Genomic DNA, 23150 nt, shown 5'->3' on the forward strand with positions numbered 1-23150 from the left:
GGAACAGGAGAGTTGCCCACCAAACCAAAGAGGAAGAAGTAGGGAATCTACCTGAGAAGGAATTCCGAATATTGATAGTGAAAATGATCCAAAATCTTGAAATCAAAATGGAATCACAGATAAACAGCCTAGAGACAAGGATTGAGAAGATGCAAGAAAGGTTTAACAAGGACCTAGAAGAAATAAAAAAGAGTCAAAATATAATGAATAACGCAATAAATGAGATCAGAAACACTCTGGAGGCAACAAATAGTAGAATAACGGAGGCAGAAGATAGGATTAGTGAAATAGAAGATAGAATGGTAGAAATAAATGAATCAGAGAGGAAACAAGAAAAACGAATTAAAAGAAACGAGGACAATCTCAGAGACCTCCAGGACAATATGAAACGCTCCAACATTCGAATTATAGGAGTCCCAGAAGAAGAAGACAGAAAGAAAGATCATGAGAAAATCCTTGAGGAGATAATAGTTGAAAACTTCCCTAAAATGGGGAAGGAAATAATCACCCAAGTCCAAGAAACACGGAGAGTTCCAAATAGGATAAACCCAAGGCGAAACACCCCAAGACACATATTAATCAAATTAACAAAGATCAAACACAAAGAACAAATATGAAAAGCAGCAAGGGAAAAACAACAAATAACACACAAGGGGATTCCCATTAAGGATAACAGCTGATCTTTCAATAGAAACTCTTCAGGCCAGGAGGGAATGGCAAGACATACTTAAAGTGATGAAAGACAATAACCTACAGCCCAGATTACTGTACCCAGCAAGGATCTCATTCAAATACGAAGGAGAAATCAAAAGCTTTACAGACAAGCAAAAGCTGAGAGAATTCAGCACCACCAAACCAGCTCTCCAACAAATGCTAAAGGATATTCTCTAGACAGGAAACACGAAAGGGTGTATAAACCCGAACCCAAAACAATAAAGTAAATGGTAACGGGATCATACTTATCAATAATTACCTTAAACGTAAATGGGTTGAACGCCCCAACCAAAAGGCAAAGACTGGCCGAATGGATACAAAAACAAGACCCCTCTATATGCTGCTTACAAGAGACCCACCTCAAAACAAGGGACACATACAGACTGAAAGTGAAGGGCTGGAAAAAGATATACCACGCAAATAGAGACCAAAAGAAAGCAGGAGTGGCAATACTCATATCCGATAAAATAGACTTTAAAACAAAGGCTGTGAAAAGAGACAAAGAAGGCCACTACATAATGATCAAAGGATCAATCCAAGAAGAAGATATAACAATTATAAATATATATGCACCCAATATAGGAGCACCGCAATATGTAAGACAAATACTAACACGTATGAAAGGGGAAATCAACAATAACACAATAATAGTGGGAGACTTTAATACCCCACTCACACCTATGGACAGATCAACTAAACAGAAAATTAACGAAGAAATGCAAACTTTAAATGATACATTAGATCAGTTAGACCTAATTGATATCTATAGGACATTTCACCCCAAAACAATGAATTTCACCTTTTTTTCAAGTGCTCATGGAACCTTCTCCAGGATAGATCACATCCTGGGTCATAAATTTAAACTTGATAAATTCAAAAAAATCAAAATCATTCCAAGCATCTTTTCTGACCATAATGCATTAAGATTAGATCTCAATTACAGGAGAAAAACTATTAAAAATGCCAACATATGGAGGTTGAACAACACACTTCTGAATAACCAACAAATCACAGAAGAAATCAAAAAAGAAATCAAAATATGCATAGAAACTAATGAAAATGAAAACACAACAACCCAAAACCTGTGGGACACTATAAAAGCAGTGCTAAGAGGAAAGTTCATAGCAATACAGGCATACCTCAAGAAACAAGAAAAAGTCAAATAAATAACCTAACTCTACAACTAAAGCAACTAGAAAAGGAAGAATTAGAGAACCCCAGAGTTAGTAGAAGGAAAGAAATCTTAAAAATTAGGGCAGAAATAAATGCAAAAGAAACAAAAGAGACCATAGCAAAAATCAACAAAGCCAAAAGCTGGTTCTTTGAAAGGATAAATAAAATTGACAAACCATTAGCCAGACTCATCAAGAAGCAAAGAGAGAAAAATCAAATCAATAAAATTAGAAATGAAAATGGAGAGATCACAACAGACAACACAGAAATACAAAGGATCATAAGAGACTACTATCAGCAGTTGTATGCCAATAAAATGGACAACGTGGAAGAAATGGATGAATTCTTAGAAAAGTACAATTTTCCAAAACTGAACCAGGAAGAAGTAGAAAATCTTAACAGACACATCACAAGCACGGAAATTGAAACTAATCAGAAATCTTCCAGCAAACAAAAGCCCAGGTACAGATGGCTTCACAGCTGAATTCTACCAAAAATTTCGAGAAGAGCTAACACCTATCCTACTCAAACTCTTCCAGAAAATTGCAGAGGAAGGTAAACTTCCAAACTCATTCTATGAGGCCACCATCACCCTAATACCAAAACCTGACAAAGATGTCACAAAAAAAGAAAACTACAGGCCAATATCACTGATGAACATAGATGCCAAAATTCTCAACAAAATTCTAGCAATCAGAATCCAACAACACATTAAAAAGATCATACACCATGACTAAGTGGGCTTTATCCCAGGGATGCAAGGATTCTTCAATATCCGCAAATCAATCAATGTAATATACCACATTAACAAATTGAAAAATAAAAACCATATGATTATCTCAATAGATGCAGAGAAGGCCTTTGACAAAATTCAGCATCCATTTATGATAAAAACTCTCCAGAAAGCAGGAATAGAAGGAACATAACTCAACATAATAAAAGCTATATATGACAAACCCACAGCAAACATTATCCTCAATGGTGAAAAATTGAAAGCATTTCCCCTAAAGTCAGGAACAAGACAAGGGTGCCCACTTTCACCGCTACTATTCAACATAGTTCTGGAAGTTTTGGCCACAGCAATCAGAGTAGAAAAAGAAATAAAAGGAATCCAAATTGGAAAAGAAGAAGTAAAACTCTCACTGTTTGCAGATGACATGATCCTCTACATGGAAAACCCTAAAGACTCCACCAGAAAATCACTAGAGCTCATCAATGAATACAGTAAAGTTGCAGGATATAAAATCAACACACAGAAATCCCTTGCATTCCTATACACTAATAATGAGAAAGTAGAAAAAGAAATTAAGGAAACAATTCCATTCACCATTGCAATGAAAAGAATAAAATACTTAGGAATATATCTACCTAAAGAAACTAAAGACCTATATATAGAAAACTGTAAAACACTGATGAAAGAAATCAAAGAGGACACTAATAGATGGAGAAATATACCATGTTCATGGATCAGAAGAATCAATATAGTGAAAATGAGTATACTACCCAAAGCAATTTACAAATTCAACGCAATCCCTATCAAGCTACCAGCCATATTTTTCACAGAACTAGAACAAATAATTTTAAGATTTGTATGGAAATACAAAAACCTCGAATTGCCAAAGCAATCTTGAGAAAGAAGAATGGAACTGGAGGAATCAACTTGCCTGACTTCAGGCTCTACTACAAAGCCACAGTCATCAAAACAGTATGGTACTGGCACAAAGACAGACATATAGATCAATGGAACAAAATAGAAAGCCCAGAGATAAATCCACACACATATGGACACCTTATCTTTGACAAAGGAGGCAAGAATATACAATGGAGTAAAGACAATCTCTTTAACAAGTGGTGCTGGGAAAACTGGTCAACCACTTGTAAAAGAATGAAACTAGACCACTTTCTAACACCGCACACAAAAATAAACTCAAAATGGATTAAAGATCTAAAGTAAGACCAGAAACTATAAAACTCCTAGAGGAGAACATAGGCAAAACACTCTCAGACATAAATCACAGCAGGATCCTCTATGATCCACCTCCCAGAATTCTGGAAATAAAAGCAAAAATAAACAAATGGGATCTAATTAAAATTAAAAGCTTCTGCACAACAAAGGAAAATATAAGCAAGGTGAAAAGACAGCCTTCTGAATGGGAGAAAATCATAGCAAATGAAGCAACTGACGAACAACTAATCTCAAAAATATACAAGCAACTTATGCAGCTCAATTCCAGAAAATAAACGACCCAATCAAAAAATGGGCCAAAGAACTAAATAGACATTTCTCCAAAGAAGACATACGGATGGCTAACAAACACATGAAAAGATGCTCAACTTCACTCATTATCAGAGAAATGCAAATCAAGATCACAATGAGGTACCACTTCACACCAGTCAGAATGGCTGCGATCCAAAAATCTGCAAGCAATAAATGCTGGAGAGGGTGTGGAGAAAAGGGAACCCTCCTACACGGTTGGTGGGAATGCAAACTAGTACAGCCACTATGGAGAACAGTGTGGAGATTCCTTAAAAAATTGCAAATAGAACTGCCTTATGACCCAGCAATCCCACTGCTGGGCATACACACCGAGGAAACCAGAATTGAAAGAGACACATGTACCCCAATGTTCATCGCAGCACTGTTTATAATAGCCAGGACATGGAAACAACCTAGATGTCCATCAGCAGATGAATGGATAAGAAAGCTGTGGTACATATACACAATGGAGTATTACTCAGCCATTAAAAAGAATTCATTTGAATCAGTTCTGATGAGATGGATGAAACTGGAGCCGATTATACAGAGTGAAGTAAGCCAGAAAGAAAAACACCAATACAGTATACTAACACATATATATGGAATTTAGAATGATGGCAATGACGACCCTGTATGCAAGACAGCAAAAAGACACAGATGTGTATAACGGACTTTTGGACTTAGAGGGAGAGGGAGAGGGTGGGATGATTTGGGAGAATGGCATTCTAACATGTATACTATCATGTAAGAATTGAATCGCCAGTCTATGTCTGACGCAGGATACAGCATGCTTGGGGCTGGTGCATGGAGATGACCCAGAGAGATGTTATGGGGAGGGGAGGTGGGAGGGGGGGTTCATGTTTGGGAACGCATGTAAGAATTAAAGATTTTAAAATTAAAAAAAATTTAAAAAAAATAAACTCAATCACAACTTTAAAAAAAAGAAAAAAAAAAGTACACTGCACATAACAGGCATTGTAAATATTTCACTAAATTGAACTGATTTTAAATACTTATTGATCTAAACTGAACTGAATGCAAATGATAGCTTTGAACATAGCTTTTTTTAAAAAATGAACAATTATTTTTAATTTTTAAAAGTTCTTTTAATAAAAGCTTTACAGTAAGATAGACTCCCTCTATTCCACTCCCAAGCAGAAATAACCACCATTAAGATTTGCTGTGTTAACCTGGTATATATTATGCATGTCTCCTCACCCCAACTTCAAAAACAAAATCAAATGGGAGTACACTACACACACCTCTGTGCACCCTGCTTGTTTCGTGTAACAATACCACACTATTCAGGTTACAACAGTGATTCAGGGCATCATCTACAGACACCCTCATTTTGAACCATATTCTATCATATGAGTATAGTTTATTTTTTAACCCAGTTCCAAACTGATGGGTGGGTGGATGGATTCCAAATCAGGGGTATTTCAAACAATACAACAGTACATACGTTTGGGCCCAGGTCATCATATAAGACAGGACTATACCTTTTTCGCTTTACTTTTTATTGAAATATAGTCAAGTTTCAATGCTGTGTTAGTTTCAGATGTACAGCAAGGTGACTAGCTTTTCTTTTCCAGATTCTTTTCCCTTATAGGTTATTATAAAATATTGAGTATGATACCTCGGCTGTACAGCAGACCCTCGTTGGTTCCCTATTTCACATATAGTAGTGTGTATATGTTAAAGGAGAGGATTATATTTGTAAACTAAAATTCCTTCTGAAGCATTTCCTGTGTCACATGGTATGTGCATTTTTAATTTCAAAAGATTATAAAACTGCCCCCAAAAGACTATCTAACTTCCACCCTGATAGAAGAAATTTTCACCTACTATGAGCTAGCATGAGCTAGTATGGGGAAGTCATTCTGACTTACACATGATTTGACTGGAACTTTATGCTAATAAGAACAGTCTGTCTATGGTCCATCAAACATGTACTGTACCTCTGCTTTAACCATTAAGAAAAGAATGCATTATCTAGAAGTTAAAGAAAAGTCCACTCTGAAGATAGGGACAAATGGCTGCCCTTCCTATGACGCCCATGCTAGTGGTCCTTCCAAGACCTGGTCCTTCCAAGGTTCCCTTGCCAGACATTAAGGTCATGCTGACTCACTGGCCACGTCTTTGTTGAAACCTGGAAGGAATGTAACCCTGTCATGTTTGACGTACATTCTTTGATCTGTCAAGATATAACATGGTGTTTTTCCAAAGCACTTTCTTCCTGGGCTATAGTCCTCAGTATGGCTTGAAGAAAACTTTCTTCTGTTCCTTAATGTAGATTGTTTGTATCTTATTTGCATCAACAACTCCCACAAATAAAGTATAAGAACACTGTTTCCTCATACCCTCACCTCACCTTAGCACATTAGCACATTTTCTGCTTTCTGCCAACTTGGTGGTTTTTAATTGTTATAATTAGCTTTCCTTTAATTATGAATAAGTCTCACATTTTTTCATATGATTTTTTTCTGTGAGCTAAGCAATCATATCTTTTGTGATGAAGCTAGAGGATATAAAACTTTTTACCAAATTCTATTCAAATCACCGTCTGAAAGATAACCAATTAATATCTTAAGTCTTAAGACATAAATCCCCTAAGCAAGCAGTATGTCATGGCCTCCAAAGTGGCTTCAAAGCCTTTAAAACAAGCATTAAAAGAATAAAAATTATGTCGTACATTAAAAAAAAATATGTTATCTACTATATAACATTTATTTTTTAACCTGCCTTCTCTCTGCAGGATTTTTACATCACTCAACAAAATAATTTCTATAAAATAACTCAGAAAACTAACATTTATACCACTGAAAAATAGTTACCTAGAAACATGTATTGTATTCATATGTACTCTTTTGCATCACTTAGACCTCATACATTGTCTTAAAGCAATGTTGGCAACTTACCCATTAATAGATTTGAAAAGCTTTTCATACTCTTCATTTTTAAGATCAAGCCTGAAAATGATAAAAATAGTTATAAAACATCCATTCCCAAAACTGAAGAAAGAAAGTCTCTAAATAAAGCTACCACATTACTATTTAAAAGCCAGGTGAAAGTAATTCTTTTCTAAAAAAAATTTATTTATTTATTTATTTATTTATTTATTTATTTGGCTGCATCAGATTTTAGTTGCAGCGTATCAGATCTAGCTCCCTGACCGGGGATGGAACCTAGACCCCCTGCACTGGGAGCATGGAGTCTTAGCTGTGGGGACACCAGGGAAACCGCTGAGTCCCAGCGTTCTGCCAGGTGAATCTCCCCAGATTATGTCAACAAAGAGGGGACCAGTCGGGACACAGAATCTTCCCCACGGACATTTAAATCAGGATAGGCAACCACCACCATCAGAAGCTCAAATGGACTGAGATGAATCAGCTGCTCTCCAGGGACTCCTGCCAGGTAGCCTTGCAGCCGGGCTCTGGTCATTTCACTCATTCTAAAAAACGGTTCCCATGTTGTCCATGCCTGAATTTGGGGGCCCAGTGCATCACTATTAAGGGGCTTAACTGTGAGGTGGGGACGGGGGTCACAAACATAGGTGTCTCAGAGACCGTGAAGGCAAAACAGACAGGGCACGTTCTTTGAACACAGATGACATTTGCATGTTGTCAGACTTTCTTAAAACGCAAGGCCCCCTCAATAAGTTCTCTTTAAAGAAAACAGCATACGTCTAGTAATGATGGCAAATGACAGCTTCGGAGCATGAAAAGGAGCAACAGGCACTGCTGCCAATGGACAGCTCTTGCTCTATTCAAAATTAGCTCCAGAAAACGGTGTTAAAAAAAAATAAAGGCCAGAAATATAGACTTTTATGAAGTCTCCTGATTTGTACATACCTTAAACACTACGAATGAAACAGATTTTTAGACCAAAAGTGCCAGTGGGCTGCCACATGCCACCTCTCAGGAGGTGGACACCTTCTGGGTCCCTCCAGTTCTAGGGCAGGAGATTATAATAACCTGAGTGCACCGGGCACCAGAGGGTGAAGGCCAGACAGGAGGAAGGGCACCTGCTTCCTCTGAAGGGCCCTTCCCCTGAAGGGCACCTTCGCCTGCTCAAGGATTCTGCTGAGGTCTCCTGTCCACCTCCTCTTTCCTTCTGAACTGCAGCAGTCAGTCCCCAGCATCCGAAATTCAGAAATAAACCCAACCAACATCATCAGTGTGATCACGACTCATTCTACATTAGGGAATCCTTTGCAGGTTGCTCTGGGAATTTAGCTGCCACGTATTATACTGCTTTTATAGAATCACATGATTCTAATTCTGAGCAATATACCTTAAAATGAACTTTGGGAATCCAAGCTGGAAATTAACCTGTATGCCATGTTTTCAGCATCTCAGTCATGAATCTCAGTATTCTGCAAGTCATCAGTTTCAACATTTCCCATTTCAAAACCTCTGCCATTCTTGTCTATTCCTCCCTGTGCCCTTTCATCCTAGTAGTCATTGAGTCTTATTAATTTTTTTAAAAAACATTTACCTAGCAATTCTACAACCACTGCTCTAAGCCAAGCCTTCCTTGCTTCACACCTAACCCAGTCACATCTCTGAACTGGCCTACCTGTCTTTCGTCTCTCCCACCTTCCACCCATGTTATTAAACCTATTTTCTAAATGAACAGCTTGCAGAAAAAGCTTCCAGGATCAAAACTTTGCAAGTTGTCTGGAGGACTGTCCAGAACCTCCACCTCAGCTCTAAAACTCTGCTGTTAGTTAAGTTCCAAAGAAGATTTCATTTGAAAAAATTAGATTGCTATGAAAAAACTGAAGACTAATGTCAAAAGCAAATGTTCATCTAAAGATAAAACCATTTTGTGGTACTATTCTCAAAACTGTATTTGCATTTTGAGTATTAATGTTTTACTTTCGTTACCATTTTTTTAATGTGAAATTACTTACAATAACAGGTTTTCCTGAGCAAACAGTTGTGTTTTATGTGTGAAACCACTTACAATAGATTAGGTGAGTGTGCTAGAAGACCCTCAAATACACTATTTTGGGGTGATAAGACAATATCAATACAGCAACAAGGCTTTTGTAAAAAAAAAAAAAATTCAAGTCTTTCCAAATCAAAATGACATGAATCATTTATCATGTCATGTCATGAATATGACACGAGTCATTTGATTGTTCCTTAGATCATTACACCACAAAAATAATGTAGGTCCTTTAAAATCGCAATACCTGCAATTAATATCGAAGCAACAGTGCTGTATTAGTCATCTCCAAACTTCTAAAGTGGGGTGGGAAGGTCTCTGAAAAGTCCTCTTCTAGAATATTCCTTGATTCCTTACATGTTTCTTTACACTAATATTATGGAATGAAGCTGGTGAATCTAGAAGTGCTTTTACTCCATTGCTTTTGTAATATCTGATGAGGATCACCTTTTCTGGAGTAAAGGAACTTATCATTTCATTCTCTATCTAATATACATGACACAGCTCTAATGATATAATAGAAAGATGCAGCTTCACACTTTGAACAACTTAATGAGACACTCTAAGCATTAGATTTGGGGCAAAAACCAGGTATAACATTAATGTGCTTGAATAATGCAATCGTAAGAGAGAAAGCATTCATTTTAGAGATAAAAGATAACTTTAGAGAGGAAACAGAAGTTGCAGTTTTTTTTAATTCAGTGTAAAAACTATTGCATCGTACCTTACTGGTACCACTCTTGCACCAGCTGACTCTAGAAACTTCACGTAGGATGCAGCAATGTAGTATTTTCCCAGGGCTCTCATGTTCTTATTATGGCACTTTTGCATTAATATTCCTAAATTACAAAAAAAATAAAGTTTCTGTTTCAAGTAATATCCTTCTTTTCCTGCTCAGAAACTGAAACATATCACCCTAGAAATATCACTTCTTCACTCATTTAATTCACAGAATTACACATAAAGCTTCTCCTGAAAGGATATCTATAGGATTTGGAAAAGGAGTAGTGGAGGCTTATTTGAATTGTAAGTAGCTTCTTCTCTTGCCACATCGGGGAGGCCAAATAAGCCCCCAAAGCCAGGTTCTTTGGCACAAGCTAGAATCTATGTCAGAGTACCAATCCTTAAATCCAGCAGAAGGCCCCTCCCTAAACACACACACACACACACACACACAGGCACATGGTTTCCTTGACAACAAAGCAAAAGAGTGAAAAAATTCTCTATGCATGTTTCTCCAACACCATCAAAACAATCTTAATCCAAGCAACAAAACATCCTGCCTACCCCCCCAACCTGGATTATTCTAATAGCCCCTTAAAAGTTCTCTCTGCATCCCTTGTTTTGCTTTTCAAGGAACTTTACTCAGATTTACTGAGGTATAGATTACATATAGTAAAATGCACATATATTTTACCAGATAACATGGAACAAACATTGTAATCAAAATATAAAACATCCTGTGTAGTTTTGTTTTGCAATGTGCTCAGTAGCTAAGTCATGTCTGACTCTTTGCCACTCCATGGACTGTAGCCTGCCAGGCTCCTCTGTCCATGGGATTCTTCAGGCAAGAATCTGGAGTGGGTTGCCATTTTCTCCTCCAGGGGATCTTCTTGACCCAGAGATAAAATTTGAATCTCCTGCGTCTCCTGTATTGGCAGGCAGATTCTTTATCACTGAGCCACCCAGTAAGCCTACATAGGATTACATTTTGAGTTAACTCCCTTTGAAATAATGCATCTCAAGTTTCAAATATTGATACACAACACATATGAAAATGGACACTACCAATATCCATGAAAAAATGCTCAATTACTTTCTATTTAGTTACAGGATACAGTGCCCATCTTCGTGGGAAATAAAGGGGGGGAAAGAAACAAAATGAAAGGCCTAACAATACTACCAGCTAAAATGAAATCAATTCTAGTTGTCCGCCCACAAATTACTTTTTTGCACATTTCAAATACGAGCTGATTTCTCCAGGGTTGCTTTCCCTTGCCCCAGTCTTAAATGTCTGTTCTGGCGATGCAAATTGATGTTACTCCCTTTATAGAAAATAAGTGTGTTGAAAAAGAAAAATGACTGTTTTACTTTAACATAAAACAGAATTGCTACTAGGATCACAGGAGCCACGGCTGCCCTCCGCTGCCAAAGACGACAAAGGCCAGGTATACCATAATTTCTCAATTATCTAGTCAATTCGATTTTGCATTGTTCCTCGAAATGAGCCCTCAACCAGTGAAATTTTAATAAAGATAATGCATGCATACAGAAGGTTTAGTTAGCAGAAGTTCCTGCTGCTGCTGCTAAGTCGCTTCAGTCGTGTCCGACTCTGTGAGACCCCATAGACGGCAGCCCACCAGGCTCCCCCGTCCCTGGGATTTTCCAGGCAAGAGTACTGAAGTGGGTTGCCATTGCCTACTCCGCAGAAATTACTGCTGCTGCTGCTGCTGCTGCTGCTGCTGCTGCTGCTGCTGCTGCTGCTAAGTCGCTTCAGTCGTGTCCGACCTCTGTGCGACCCCACAGATAGCAGCCCACCAGGCTCCGCCGTCCCTGGGGTTCTCCAAGCAAGAACACTGGAGTGGGCTGCCATATCCTCAGGATTCTTCACGGTGCATGCTCCTCCCTTCCAATTTTAAGAGCCAAGGATTTGCGGGAAATCAACGAGCATTAGCTAGGTATATTTCAGCAGGATCTCAATGATGGTTTGATCCCTGGGCTAGGAAGGCACACGTACTAACCCTAACGTTTCCAGGACCGGATGCACCTGCCTTAGCGCAGCAGCTGGAAGCGCCCAGGGCGCGCTCCCGGCTCACCAGCCCCAGCCCCAGCCCCAGCCGCCTCCTTACCGATGATGGGCTTCTTGGGGGTGGGCGAGGGAGGGGCGCTCAGACCGAGGCCCGTCGCCCCGCACAGAACCAGACCCAACACGCTCAGCAGGTGACCCAGTCTCGCCATTGCGCTCGCTGCCTCCCGCCGCCTTTCAAAGGCTCTTCTACCGGCGAGCCGCCGGGTGAGGCAGCTGCCGTCTCCTGGCCGCTCGAGGGCGTCGGGCGGGGGCGGTGCTCCGCCGCGGGGGCCTATGGGAAAGCCGTCCGGGCGCATGTGCGCTGGGGCCGCAGGGGCGCGCGACTCCGGGAACGCAGAGGCCGCGCCTACCCCATCGCGCCTCAGCCGCCCTGACGCCGGGCCCCCAGCCCGCCCCTCGGCGTCTGCGGGGGCTCAGGAAGGTGCGGTGGGATTCGTGTACCCGAGCCCGCCCTTTCAGCTGTTTCCTCGACGTGACCTGAAGTCACCCGGAACTAACTGGGGCGCCGGGTCCAGCGGCCGAATGGGGAGCGCTGGATTGCAGCCTGACCTGATTGGTAACCAGGCAGCGGGGGAGGCTGGCGAGAGGTTCTAGAAGTCGCCTGAGAACTTTGCGCCATCGGTTGCTCCAGCCCAAAGTCGTGTTGAGGAATGCTGGCGGCGGAGTTGGACACCCCCGCTTTCCATCAGGGATGGTCGGTGACTTGGAAGGTAGTTTTCGCATCCTGCCATTTGCGTGCAGGTCGAGGCTTCTGGACCAAACGAAGAGAAGATGAGGAAAGCCCCGTGGATGTGAACACTCCCCCGAGCATCGCCCCAGCTCAGAACTGGGTCAAGGAGGGGCCCACTCCTGGCATCAAGACAAAAACAAGTCCAGGCCAGACCCGCACACGGTGCCTTCTAACTTTAATGTTGATGCAGACTGTTCTACAACAGGGCACAAAGGGTCACTTGGGTTTCTAATCACTAAGAGTTTTTTTTTTGAGGTTTCTGTTTAAAATTTGAAAAAAGATTTAGAAACACTGAACTTGTTTGGGTGGGCTAGTAGATGAAAGGTAAGCTTTTTCTTTCTGTGTGAAAACCTAAATATAAAGATATGGCTTATACTGACTGGGAGTTCCCACCTATAAGGGTGAAAATCAGAATAAAATTGAAGAGTATTTGATAATCAAGTCAATGCCAAATATAGAGGATGCGAAGATTAATTGGGCAATGCCTTGTTTTTTCGTCTCAGAAGTTTGCAATTTTGTAAGGAAAAGAGAGAACAGGATTTGTGAAAATATTTCGAGAAGAGCGAATGCAATATGTCGTATGCTTTGTTAAGATAATAATGCTGCTCTGGTAGTTTTGCTTCAGAAGTAAAAATGTTCAGTGTTTTAGGGGGAAAATATGGGGTTTCATTGGAAATAGATTAAGCTTCCCTATACAATTGGTTGACATAAGTTCTAAATTGCAAACCAATGGTTCAGTTTTCATGAAAAGTCTAGTAAAGTATTAACAGAACTATACTAAGAACTTCTTGAACTCAAGGATTATTTTATTTTACATCCACCTCCATACATCTGTGTCTAACATATAAGAGGTGCTCAACATGTGTTTATTAAATGATGGATGGAAGGAAGGAGTGTGGGGAAACTTCTGATAAAATGAGTAATGATATAAACACAAAAATGGCATAAGCAGGTATAATAAAATATATATAATATTAAAAAAAAAAGATAATGATGCTGCTCTGGAAGGGCGCGGTGAACTATAAGCTGAATGGATGTGTTTGTGAAAGGCCCTACATATTCGGTTTGTTTTGAACTCAAATGAACAGATGAGGAAACTTTGTACCAGTATGAAGTTGTTGTGCTGGAGCAATTGTCTGTCCACATAGGAAAAAAGTATTACCTTTCATTATATACAAAAATAAACTCTAGGTGAGTAAAGATACAAATGTAAAAGACAAACTGTTATACTTTGATGAGAAGATATAGGACTGTGTGTCCAGGACGTTGGTGGAATTTCAGAAAACATATTTTTTAAAAATGACATGTTATGTATACTATCATGTAAGAATTGAATCGCCAGTCTATGTCTGACGCAGGGTGCAGCATGCTTGGGGCTGGTGCATAGGGATGACCCAGAGAGATGTTGTGGGGAGGGAGGTGGGGGGGGGGGGGGGGTCATGTTTGGGAATGCATGTAAGAATTAAAGATTTTAAAATTTAAAAAATAAAAAACTATAATTAAAAAAATGACATGTTAGTGGAAGAAATGGTAGATTTCATGATGTTATAATTTTATTTTTTTTATGATGTTATAATTTTAAAACTTCTGTTTAGCTAAATGAATTAAAGATAAGGCACAAATTTGGAAGATATATTTACAAAATACAGAATTTCAAAGATGTTTATTTCTAGCATGCACAAGGAACTAAAATGAACAAGAACGAATAACAACCTAATGGAAAACTAGGAAAAGAATATGAAAAGACAAAGGTTCACTAGTCATCAGGGAAATGCAGATTAAAAAAAGATAGTATGTCTCATCCATCAGAATGACAGAAGTGTAAAAAAGTGAACCTTTGATAATAAGGGTGTAGAAAAATAAGAATCCTCTTAACACTGCTGGTAGAGATGTATTACAACAGTTTTTGGGAGCAATTAGGCAATATGTGGTAAAAGTGAAGGTGCACATATTCTATAACACAGCACTTTTTAGACTTAGTATTTGCCCTAGAGAAATGCCTACATGTGTGAATAAATAAACATATACAAATATGTTCTTTGTAGCATTCTCTTGTAGTAGTGAAATATTAAGTGCAACTTAAATCATTATCAATAAAGGAATGAATAAATTGTATAATTAATTGATATTTAGAATGCATGAAAATTAATAAATTGGAGCTGGTTATCAACAGAGTTGGTGGTGCTAATGGTAAAGAAACCGCCTGCCAATGTAGGAGCTGTAAGAGATGCAGGTTCGATCCCTAGGTCAGGATGATCCCCTGGAGGCGGAAATGGCAACCCATTGCATTATTCTTGCCTGGAGAGTCCTGTGGAGAGAGGAGCCTGGTGGGCTACCGTCCATAATGTCGCCAAGAGATGGACATGACTGAAGCAGCTTGGCGTATGGCACATCAACAGAGTTAATTTTATATCAATAAGAAATAACAAATAAGTTATGCTGGTGTCCAGAGGCTTATGTCAACTGCCTAAGCCAGAATCTGTCTACAGATCTTAAGAAAAACCATGAGATATACAAGGAGTTTAAAGTTACACATGATTTATGCCTTTCACGATACTTGGAGATGGAGGGTACCACAAACATCAAATTAACAGGAAGACTGCTAAGTAGCAAACTCCAGCAAGTTTTCTCTACTGCTGCAAGACTCCGATGCTGAGAGGAGAAGATGCAAGGCTTCCTCTTTGAAAACGAGGAAAGAGGAGCAAGTAATTTAGACAAAGCATAGGCAAAATCAAGCCCTGAAAGAAAATGTCAAACATGAAATACCAGGATACTGAGCACAGCCTAGGTCTTGGAAGGTTGTGTGTGCCTGTGCTCAGAAGCTCAGTAGTGTCTGACTCTGTGCAACTGTATGAATGTAGCCTGCCAGGCTCCTCTGTCCACGGGGATTCTGCAGACAAGAATAGTGGAGCGAGTTGCCATTTCCTCCTCCAGGGAGGAACCTGTGGATGGAACCTGTGTCTCCTGCAGCTCCTGCATTGGCAGGTGGGTTCTTTAAGGCTGAAGCGCTACACCTGGGAAGCCCTCTTGGAGGGTTAGTATTGGCTGTCAGGAAGAAGCCAGAGATGGCAACTTCAGATAAGTATTGCTTCTGAGGACGAAGCAGCCACTTTGACAAGCAAGTAGTATTCCTTCAAGAGAGGACAGTGAAGGGAAAGAAGGAGATAAGGGAGGAAATGAAGAGAAATAAGTCATGGCAGTGACCTCACCTCACCCCCACATACACACAGTTGCCACCACTAAAACATCTGTTGAAGGAATTGTTAAGAAAAAAGGAGAACATCCAAGACACCAAAAAACCCAAGTGGATCAATCATGAAGAATGGGAATGAACCTGAGATAGCCTGAATCCTCAAATCTACAACCCAGCTCAAGACCTGATGGATTTACTAGGCTTTCGTGATACCTGACAAAAGGAAGAGCTGTTGCTGATGGAAGATATTACCTGGAGACTCTACAACTAAACACAATGTCCAACATAAAATATTATTAAAAATATGAAGAAACAGAAATATATAATAGTAATCTAATAAGAAAGAGAAAAATAGACCCATAGATGACCCTGATCCTGGAGTTAGAAGAAAAGGCCTTTATTTATTTTATATTGAAATACAGTTGATGTACAAGAGTATGTTAAATGTGATCAAAGTGATTTGATATTTGCATACCTTAGGAAATGTTCACCACAATACATCTAGTAACCATCTGACTCCATACAAATTTATTACAATAAAATATTATATATGACATCTCTATGTCTTATTTATTTTCTAAGTGGAGGTTTGTATCTCCTAGGAATTTCCCGGTGTCTCAGTGATAAAGAATCACCTACCAATGCAGGAGATGCAGGTTTAATCCCTGGGTTGGGAAGATCCACCGGAGGAGGAAATGGCAACCCACAGTATTCTTGCCTGGAGAATCCCATGGACAGAGGAGCCTGAGCAATTTAGCATGCAAGCTCAAGCCAGGCACACCCACTTGCTTAGACCTGAATTCTGGAATAAGGTCATGAACGTTTGGTTGTATGGGACATCCCTCTCCCCCCCACTCCTTTTACCTTTAACAAAATAGGTCCAGCTGAAGATGGTATTTTAATTCACCAACTTTTTTTTTTTTTAACCAGATCTCTTGGTCTGCTCTGGTTTGTTTATATTTATTAGACTGATACGATTGACTTGGACAGAGAAGAGGCAAGGAGTCAATCAAGTGCTGGCTGTAGGAGAGGGAGAAAGTTAGGAAGTGAGTACCCTTGACCACCAGAACCTGAGTGTGGGGGTGAGGTTGGTCCCGCTGCCAGTCCTCACTTTACTGCCATCATATCCTGTTTCATCTCTGTAACTCATAATTCTCCCATAGCATCCAAGTGGGGAAAATTCAACACCTGAGACCAGGAAGTATTTCAGACATCACCTTACTAGTTTGCTGAGTTTGAAGTTTGTATGTTTGACCAGTTTTGTGAGCTGCTGGCTTGATTTAGGTGGGTAGCAAAACTATTACTTGCTCTAGGACTTCTGTGTTATTTCTGTAAGGGAAATATATTGATAATCTGAAATCATGATCTGGGCTGATAGTTTCCAAATCAAATTATCTGATAAAGTGACATACTCTGGCTTTTCTCACTTAAGTTTTAAGTTCTGAAAGTATGCTTTGCGTAATTTTAAGAAATTAATCTATGGTCACTTTAAGCATAACACCACCAGGGAAAGTGGTATTGAACTGAGCAGCGGGGAAAACCAGTCTGCAATTGAAATGTATAAAGAGGACAACTAGATGGATGGTGATACTTTTTTCTTAAGCTTTTCTATAAGGAAAAGCAGTTTTTGAAAAAGAATACCTAGTATTCTTATTTAAAAATGGAAAACCAACAGCTATAGTGTGAAAAATCTTTATTTTGTTTTGAACAATATTAGAGCAAATACATTATCCTGCAGTTCAGTAACAATGAGCACATGTTAGTCTTTTAAAAGGCACTTCTGGTGCAATTACTGTAAAATAATAGAGAATTCAATAGTGACTTATCTTGCCACCTTATAAAACCGCCTGTTCATTTTACATTGTTCTTTTAATGTTCCTCAGTGAATTGCTGCATTTCATAAAAAATTCAAAATCCTATCATGAAATGTACTTCTGTTGATTGACTTACTTTAATTCTATTTACTATTAATAACATCACCAATGAATAATAATTAAAAGACATTTAAAAATACTATCTATTGTGCTAAAGTAATCATTCCTTTATAGAGTCAGAAGAAAGTGGTTTAAGTTCCCAAAATGTGAATGAAGTGGAACTTTGTGATGTAAACCTTGTAAGAATAAAAGTTGGGTAAACTAGAGCTTTTTGTTGTTGCTATTATTTACACTTTTTAAATGGTTTTATTCTTCTGTTATTTTTAATTAAACAATTCTAAATTTATGATTTTATAAAGAAGGTTTTATCATTTTTTAGAAAACAAGCATGATCTAATTTTTTAAATAAAAATTATAATGTACAGTTAGCTTCCCAATGCTAAATCACAAAGACGTTCTCTAAAGAACATTCATAATCATTTGATTTTTTTACAGATGTATATACAAAGAATCATAAGTACCAGCTCATCTGATTAGAATAATTTTCTTATAAAGAAAAACAGCCTTTACATAGTCTTTCACAAAGCTAATATTGTATGATTAATGTTGAAACCCAACTAAGCTAAAAAGTGTTTAACAAATTTTGTATCCTGTGTTCATTCATGAGGTTCAAAATAAAATTCAAAAATTATAAAATACTGTACAAATTGTCATAAAGTGAAAGTTATATTGACATATCTTTCTCAATAAATGAAATATGCAATAACATAGCTACAGTACAAACAGCACATTTTAACTACTGATTTTTTTAAGTAAATATGAATTGTAGGATTTGGCTAGAATGTTCTGATAATATAGTAAAACCCAGATTATTTCATGCATAGTCTGAAAAGTTCCAGATGTAACTGACAGTGATTTTGCAATGTAAACATTGCCTTCCCCTTGTGTAGTCATGTTCTGTTCAGTTAAAAATAGAGTCCATGTATATGGCAACCAAATATTATTCCATCTCTGAATTTCTATGGAGTCAATTGTATCACCGTGAATAATTCCATAGAGACCTGATGCAACATATAATAGTTTATGGCATATGGACTTCAGTCAAAAGTTTCTATTGTGCAAATACGCTCAATGGAATTTCCCTGAGGTGAACTACTTTGCTGGCCCATGGAAATAACTATGTAACACTGTATTCAGATTTCAATCTGGACTGTAGTCTAATCTGACACACACTTAAAAAGAGTATGAATAGATTTTTATAGTCAGTTGATTTGTGCTAATATTTCTCTTCAGTGGACTATTTATTCATTTATAATTAAACCTATGTAATCAGTTTTTAAAATAAAACTTTTGAGAAACACAAAAGTACTCATGACTGTACTTCAGAGATAACTTTCTTTCAAATGGCAAAAAAGGAACCTCTTCTATGCTTTTAAGGTATACTAACATTTAATTACTTCTAAGGTAAAGAAAAGATACTTAAAAAGTAAAGAAGCTTCCCAAATACCCACAGTGCTCAAGTTAGAAGATTTTTACATTAAAAAAAATATCAGAAAAGCATTAATTTAAAGATTCCTTTTCTTTCATTCATATAACCAGATAGGATCTCAGTCATGAATTTTTAATCAGGAAACCTTTCACATTAAATAACTTCTTCTCCTATAACTGTCTGTGAAATGCTGCTGAGATAATTTTCCGACTTCATTATAAAATTTGTCCACTCCTGACAGATGTCCTCCATGGAGTACTCTTCACCACCGTATTCCAGTGGAAGGATGTCTGGGAAATACTGGAGTAAGCTTTGCTTGTAGTTGTCCCCATGCATATGAATCTGAAACAGACAAAATGTTTTAGAAGATACGCTCTCTGCCTCCCAGTATAGCAGAGGCATTTCCAGCAGAAACTCAACATCATAAAATGAGGTCTTCTCATCACATCTAAGACAGAAGAACATGTACAGATACGACATCATTTGTCCCTCTGCTTATGAAGCCAGTAATTTTACTTATGTTTAGGTTGTGCTTATGATGAAGCTGTGCATCTTACTGTTTTCTTATATTTGCATCCTTACGACTATTCAGAATTTATAAAAAGATACTTTTTCTCTCAAAAGTAGATTTTTAAAACTAAATAAAATCATTTCATACATTCTCTTTCCTATTAATGAATTGGTGATTCTTAGCAAAAGATCGAATATCCTGGAATGGTTCTGTAGATGATTAAAGTGTACTTCTTTTTATTAGTTCTTATCAGGGGGTTTCCCTGGTAGCTCAGTGGTAAAGAATCTACCTGTCAATGCAGGAGACAGGTTTGCTCTCTGGTCCAGGAGGATCCCACATGCCAAGGAGCAACTGACCCTGTGTGCCACAACTATTGAGCTGTGTTCCAGAGCCCAGGAGCCACACTACTGAAGCCCCCACACCCTAGAGCCTGTGCTCTGCAGCAAGAGAAGCCACTGCAGTGAGAAGCCTGCGCCCCACAACTAGAGGGCAGCCCTGCTCTCCACAGCTAGAGAAAAGCCTGCGCAGCAACAAAGGCCCAGCACAGCCAAAACAAAAGAATAACTTTTAGAAATTATACCTTCTGTTCCCTACTAAGGTATTGGTGATTCTTAGCAAAAGATGGAATATCCTGAAATAGTTCTGTAGATGATAAAAGTGTATTTCTTTTTATTAGTTCTTATCAAAAGCATACCTCTGAGCACACAACTAGGTATGTGGGGAATAATTTATGTGGTACAGTTGACATATAGTCTTGGCTAATAAAAAATTAAGAGAAATTATGATGGTTGAGAACTTAAATTTTCAAACATTTTAAACTATATAAATTCATCATATAATGTCCTGAAGTTAAAGGCTTGGAACCTTTGATTAAAAGCACATCTTGTTACAAATATATAAACAACCTTTACTCATCTGCTAGGGTTCATGTTTGTAAATTCAATCTGCTAACAAGCACCTACTATGTGCTAGGGTTGAGGCTTCCCTGGTGGCTCAGATGGTAAAGAATCTGCCTGCGATATGGGAGACCTGGATTCAATCTCTGGATCGGGAAGTTCCCCTCAAGAAGGGAATGGCTCTCCACTCCAGTGTTCTTGCCTGGCAAATTTCATAGACAGAGGAGCCTGGTGGGCCACAGTCCAGGGGGTCACAAAGAAAAGCACATGACTGAGCAACTAAGACTTCCTCTTTCACTTCATGTGCTAGGATACAAAGACTGAAAGATGAATGAAATAAGTTTCTTGTACTCAGGAACCTCACAGTCCCAATTCTTGATTTTTTCAGAAATGTTTAATTAAAAAATTCTACTATCTCTTCAAGGAAGAGGAAATAAGATCATTCATAGAGTACTGCCAAAACATTTAAAGGGAGAAAGTGGCAAGATTTGGTCTTCCTCACCCTCCTCATTTTGGGAAATCTGTTTCATGACAATTAACTTCCACTGAAATGCTCCACTTAACTTTTCAATTTTAAATTTTTCTTCTTTTCTTGCTCATGTTCTCCTGTTTATTAGGTTCAATTTATTGCTATATCTTGGGATTTTTGTGATCCAAAATATAACCCAAAATAGAAATACTTATTTTTATGTCTTTCAGAGTTCAACAGAGATGTTCAGCTATTATCAAACTATATTGAAGAGAGGAAAAAATGAACAAAAATTGACTTTTATAAAAATGAAAGAATAGGGGTGGTGCTTCTTAAATGCAGACAGAAATAACTACTGAAAAACCTCAAATGAAGCTCTATGGTCATAATTTTCTGAGAAGATGCAAGATAATACATTTTCAGAATCTGAAAGAATATATTTTCTAAAATTGCAAATATGTTATTACTCACATTATCAGTACTAATATTTAAATAATTTTTGAGATTTAAATCATCAAAGCCTTTAAAACCTGTGTCCTTACATTAGATGTTGCCAACATTTGTCTAAATATTATGCTCTAAAAATTATCCTTTAAGGGAATTCCTTGGAGAGGTCCAGTGGTTAGACTCTGAACTTCCACTGGAGAGGGTACAGGTTTGATCCCTTGTCGGAGAACTAAGATCCTGCAAGCCATGTGGCATGGCCAAAAAAAAAAAATTATCCTTTACAGATTCATGCAGAAGAATGGTTGCCATTTTGGGGAACTCAGATTCTATTGTCAACACTTGAAAAATTCCAAGTGATATCACCTGAGATAAGAGTCCACAAGATAGGTAATAAAACATGACATTAAGTCACATACTTTGGGTACTGCGGTTTTTAGTTACACGTCTAATGTAAGTACTTTTATTATTTACATAGATAATGCATTCACATGACTAGAAATCAAAACAAGATAAAAGACAGCAAGACAGTGTCTTGCTCCCAACCCTAACTTCATCCACTCCATCCATAACTCGCCTCTGTTCTACACAGAGTAAACAATTTGGTTGTTGTATATCCTTTTTGAGGATAACTTTTATGCAAATATAACTGTAGATTCTGATGTCTTCCCTTTTTATACAAAAGGTAGTATAACATAAACACTATTCTGCATGTTTTTATTCCACTTCCCAATACATCCTGCAAATCTTACTGTGTTCCATTGTGTAGGTGTATCATAGCTTATTTAACCAGTTCCCTCATGATACACTTGATAGTTTCCAATCTTTTGCTACAATGAATAGTATATATAGTTTTGTTATGAGCGCATATTTGTTGTTGTTGTTTTATTGCTAAGCAGTGTCTGACTCTTTGCAACCTCATGGACTGTAGTCCACCAGGCTCCTCTGTCCATGGGATTTCCCAGGCAAGAATACTGGAGTGTGTTGCCCTGCCCTCCTCCAGGGGATCTTCCTGACCCAGGTATCAAACCAGTGTCTCTTGCATTAGCCTGTGAATTCTTTACCATCTGAGCCACTAGGGAAGCCCCATGAGTGTATCTTTGGAAAAAATCTCAGAAATGTGAACGTTATAATTTTTATAACTATGGCCACACTGCCCCCTAAAGGCAATATATCATTTTGCAGTCTCACCAACCATGTATGCTGCTGCGGCTAAGTCGCTTCAGTCGTATCCGACTCTGTGCGACCCCATAGACGGTGAGATCCGATATTTGATTTTTTTTAATTAAGAAGAAAATTTTATTTATAAAAGTAGTTGGATTATTAAATATTCAAAACATTTGGATGATGCTCTGTGTGTGTCAGGGGAAGGGTGGAAATAAGAGAGCTATTCTTAAATTTAGAAAGGAGTGGAACGTTTCATAAAGAATAGTGATTTGAGAGTGTTTTACTCACCCGTTCCTTAATTTTTTCAGTCAGAAATGGTTTAATCATGGAAAAAACAGCATGGAAAATTATTGGCTCATTTATCAAATGGATACCACGAACTTTTAATGGAAAGGAATCCTTTTGAAAATAAAGAAAACAGCTTGTTAATAACAAAACATAAATCAATATGTAATCCTATCAACAAAC

At 38.2% G+C, this 23150-nt stretch overlaps 2 protein-coding genes across 3 annotated transcripts in view; both read right to left on the reverse strand.

Moving 5' to 3' along the window:
* Positions 1-12155, reverse strand: part of GGH (gamma-glutamyl hydrolase) — a 30129-nt gene extending 17974 nt beyond the window's left edge. The window contains exons 1-3 of the mRNA XM_027972988.3: positions 11950-12155; positions 9825-9939; positions 7066-7116 (exon numbers count right to left, since the gene is read on the reverse strand). Coding sequence (XP_027828789.1) covers positions 7066-7116; positions 9825-9939; positions 11950-12058 — 275 coding nt within the window. The 5' untranslated portion in view covers positions 12059-12155. The remainder of the gene's footprint in view (positions 1-7065; positions 7117-9824; positions 9940-11949) is intronic.
* Positions 12156-16213: 4058 nt separating this feature from the next.
* TTPA (alpha tocopherol transfer protein) overlaps positions 16214-23150 on the reverse strand; it is a 34440-nt gene continuing 27503 nt past the window's right edge. The window contains 2 exon segments of one of the 2 annotated variants that reach the window (NM_001198882.1): positions 19134-19537; positions 22971-23081. In NM_001198882.1, coding sequence (NP_001185811.1) covers positions 19349-19537; positions 22971-23081 — 300 coding nt within the window. In that variant the 3' untranslated portion in view covers positions 19134-19348. 2 annotated transcript variants of the gene reach the window in all.

This window comes from Ovis aries, chromosome 9 (assembly GCF_016772045.2).
Source record: "Ovis aries strain OAR_USU_Benz2616 breed Rambouillet chromosome 9, ARS-UI_Ramb_v3.0, whole genome shotgun sequence".
Lineage (NCBI taxonomy): Eukaryota > Metazoa > Chordata > Mammalia > Artiodactyla > Bovidae > Ovis > Ovis aries.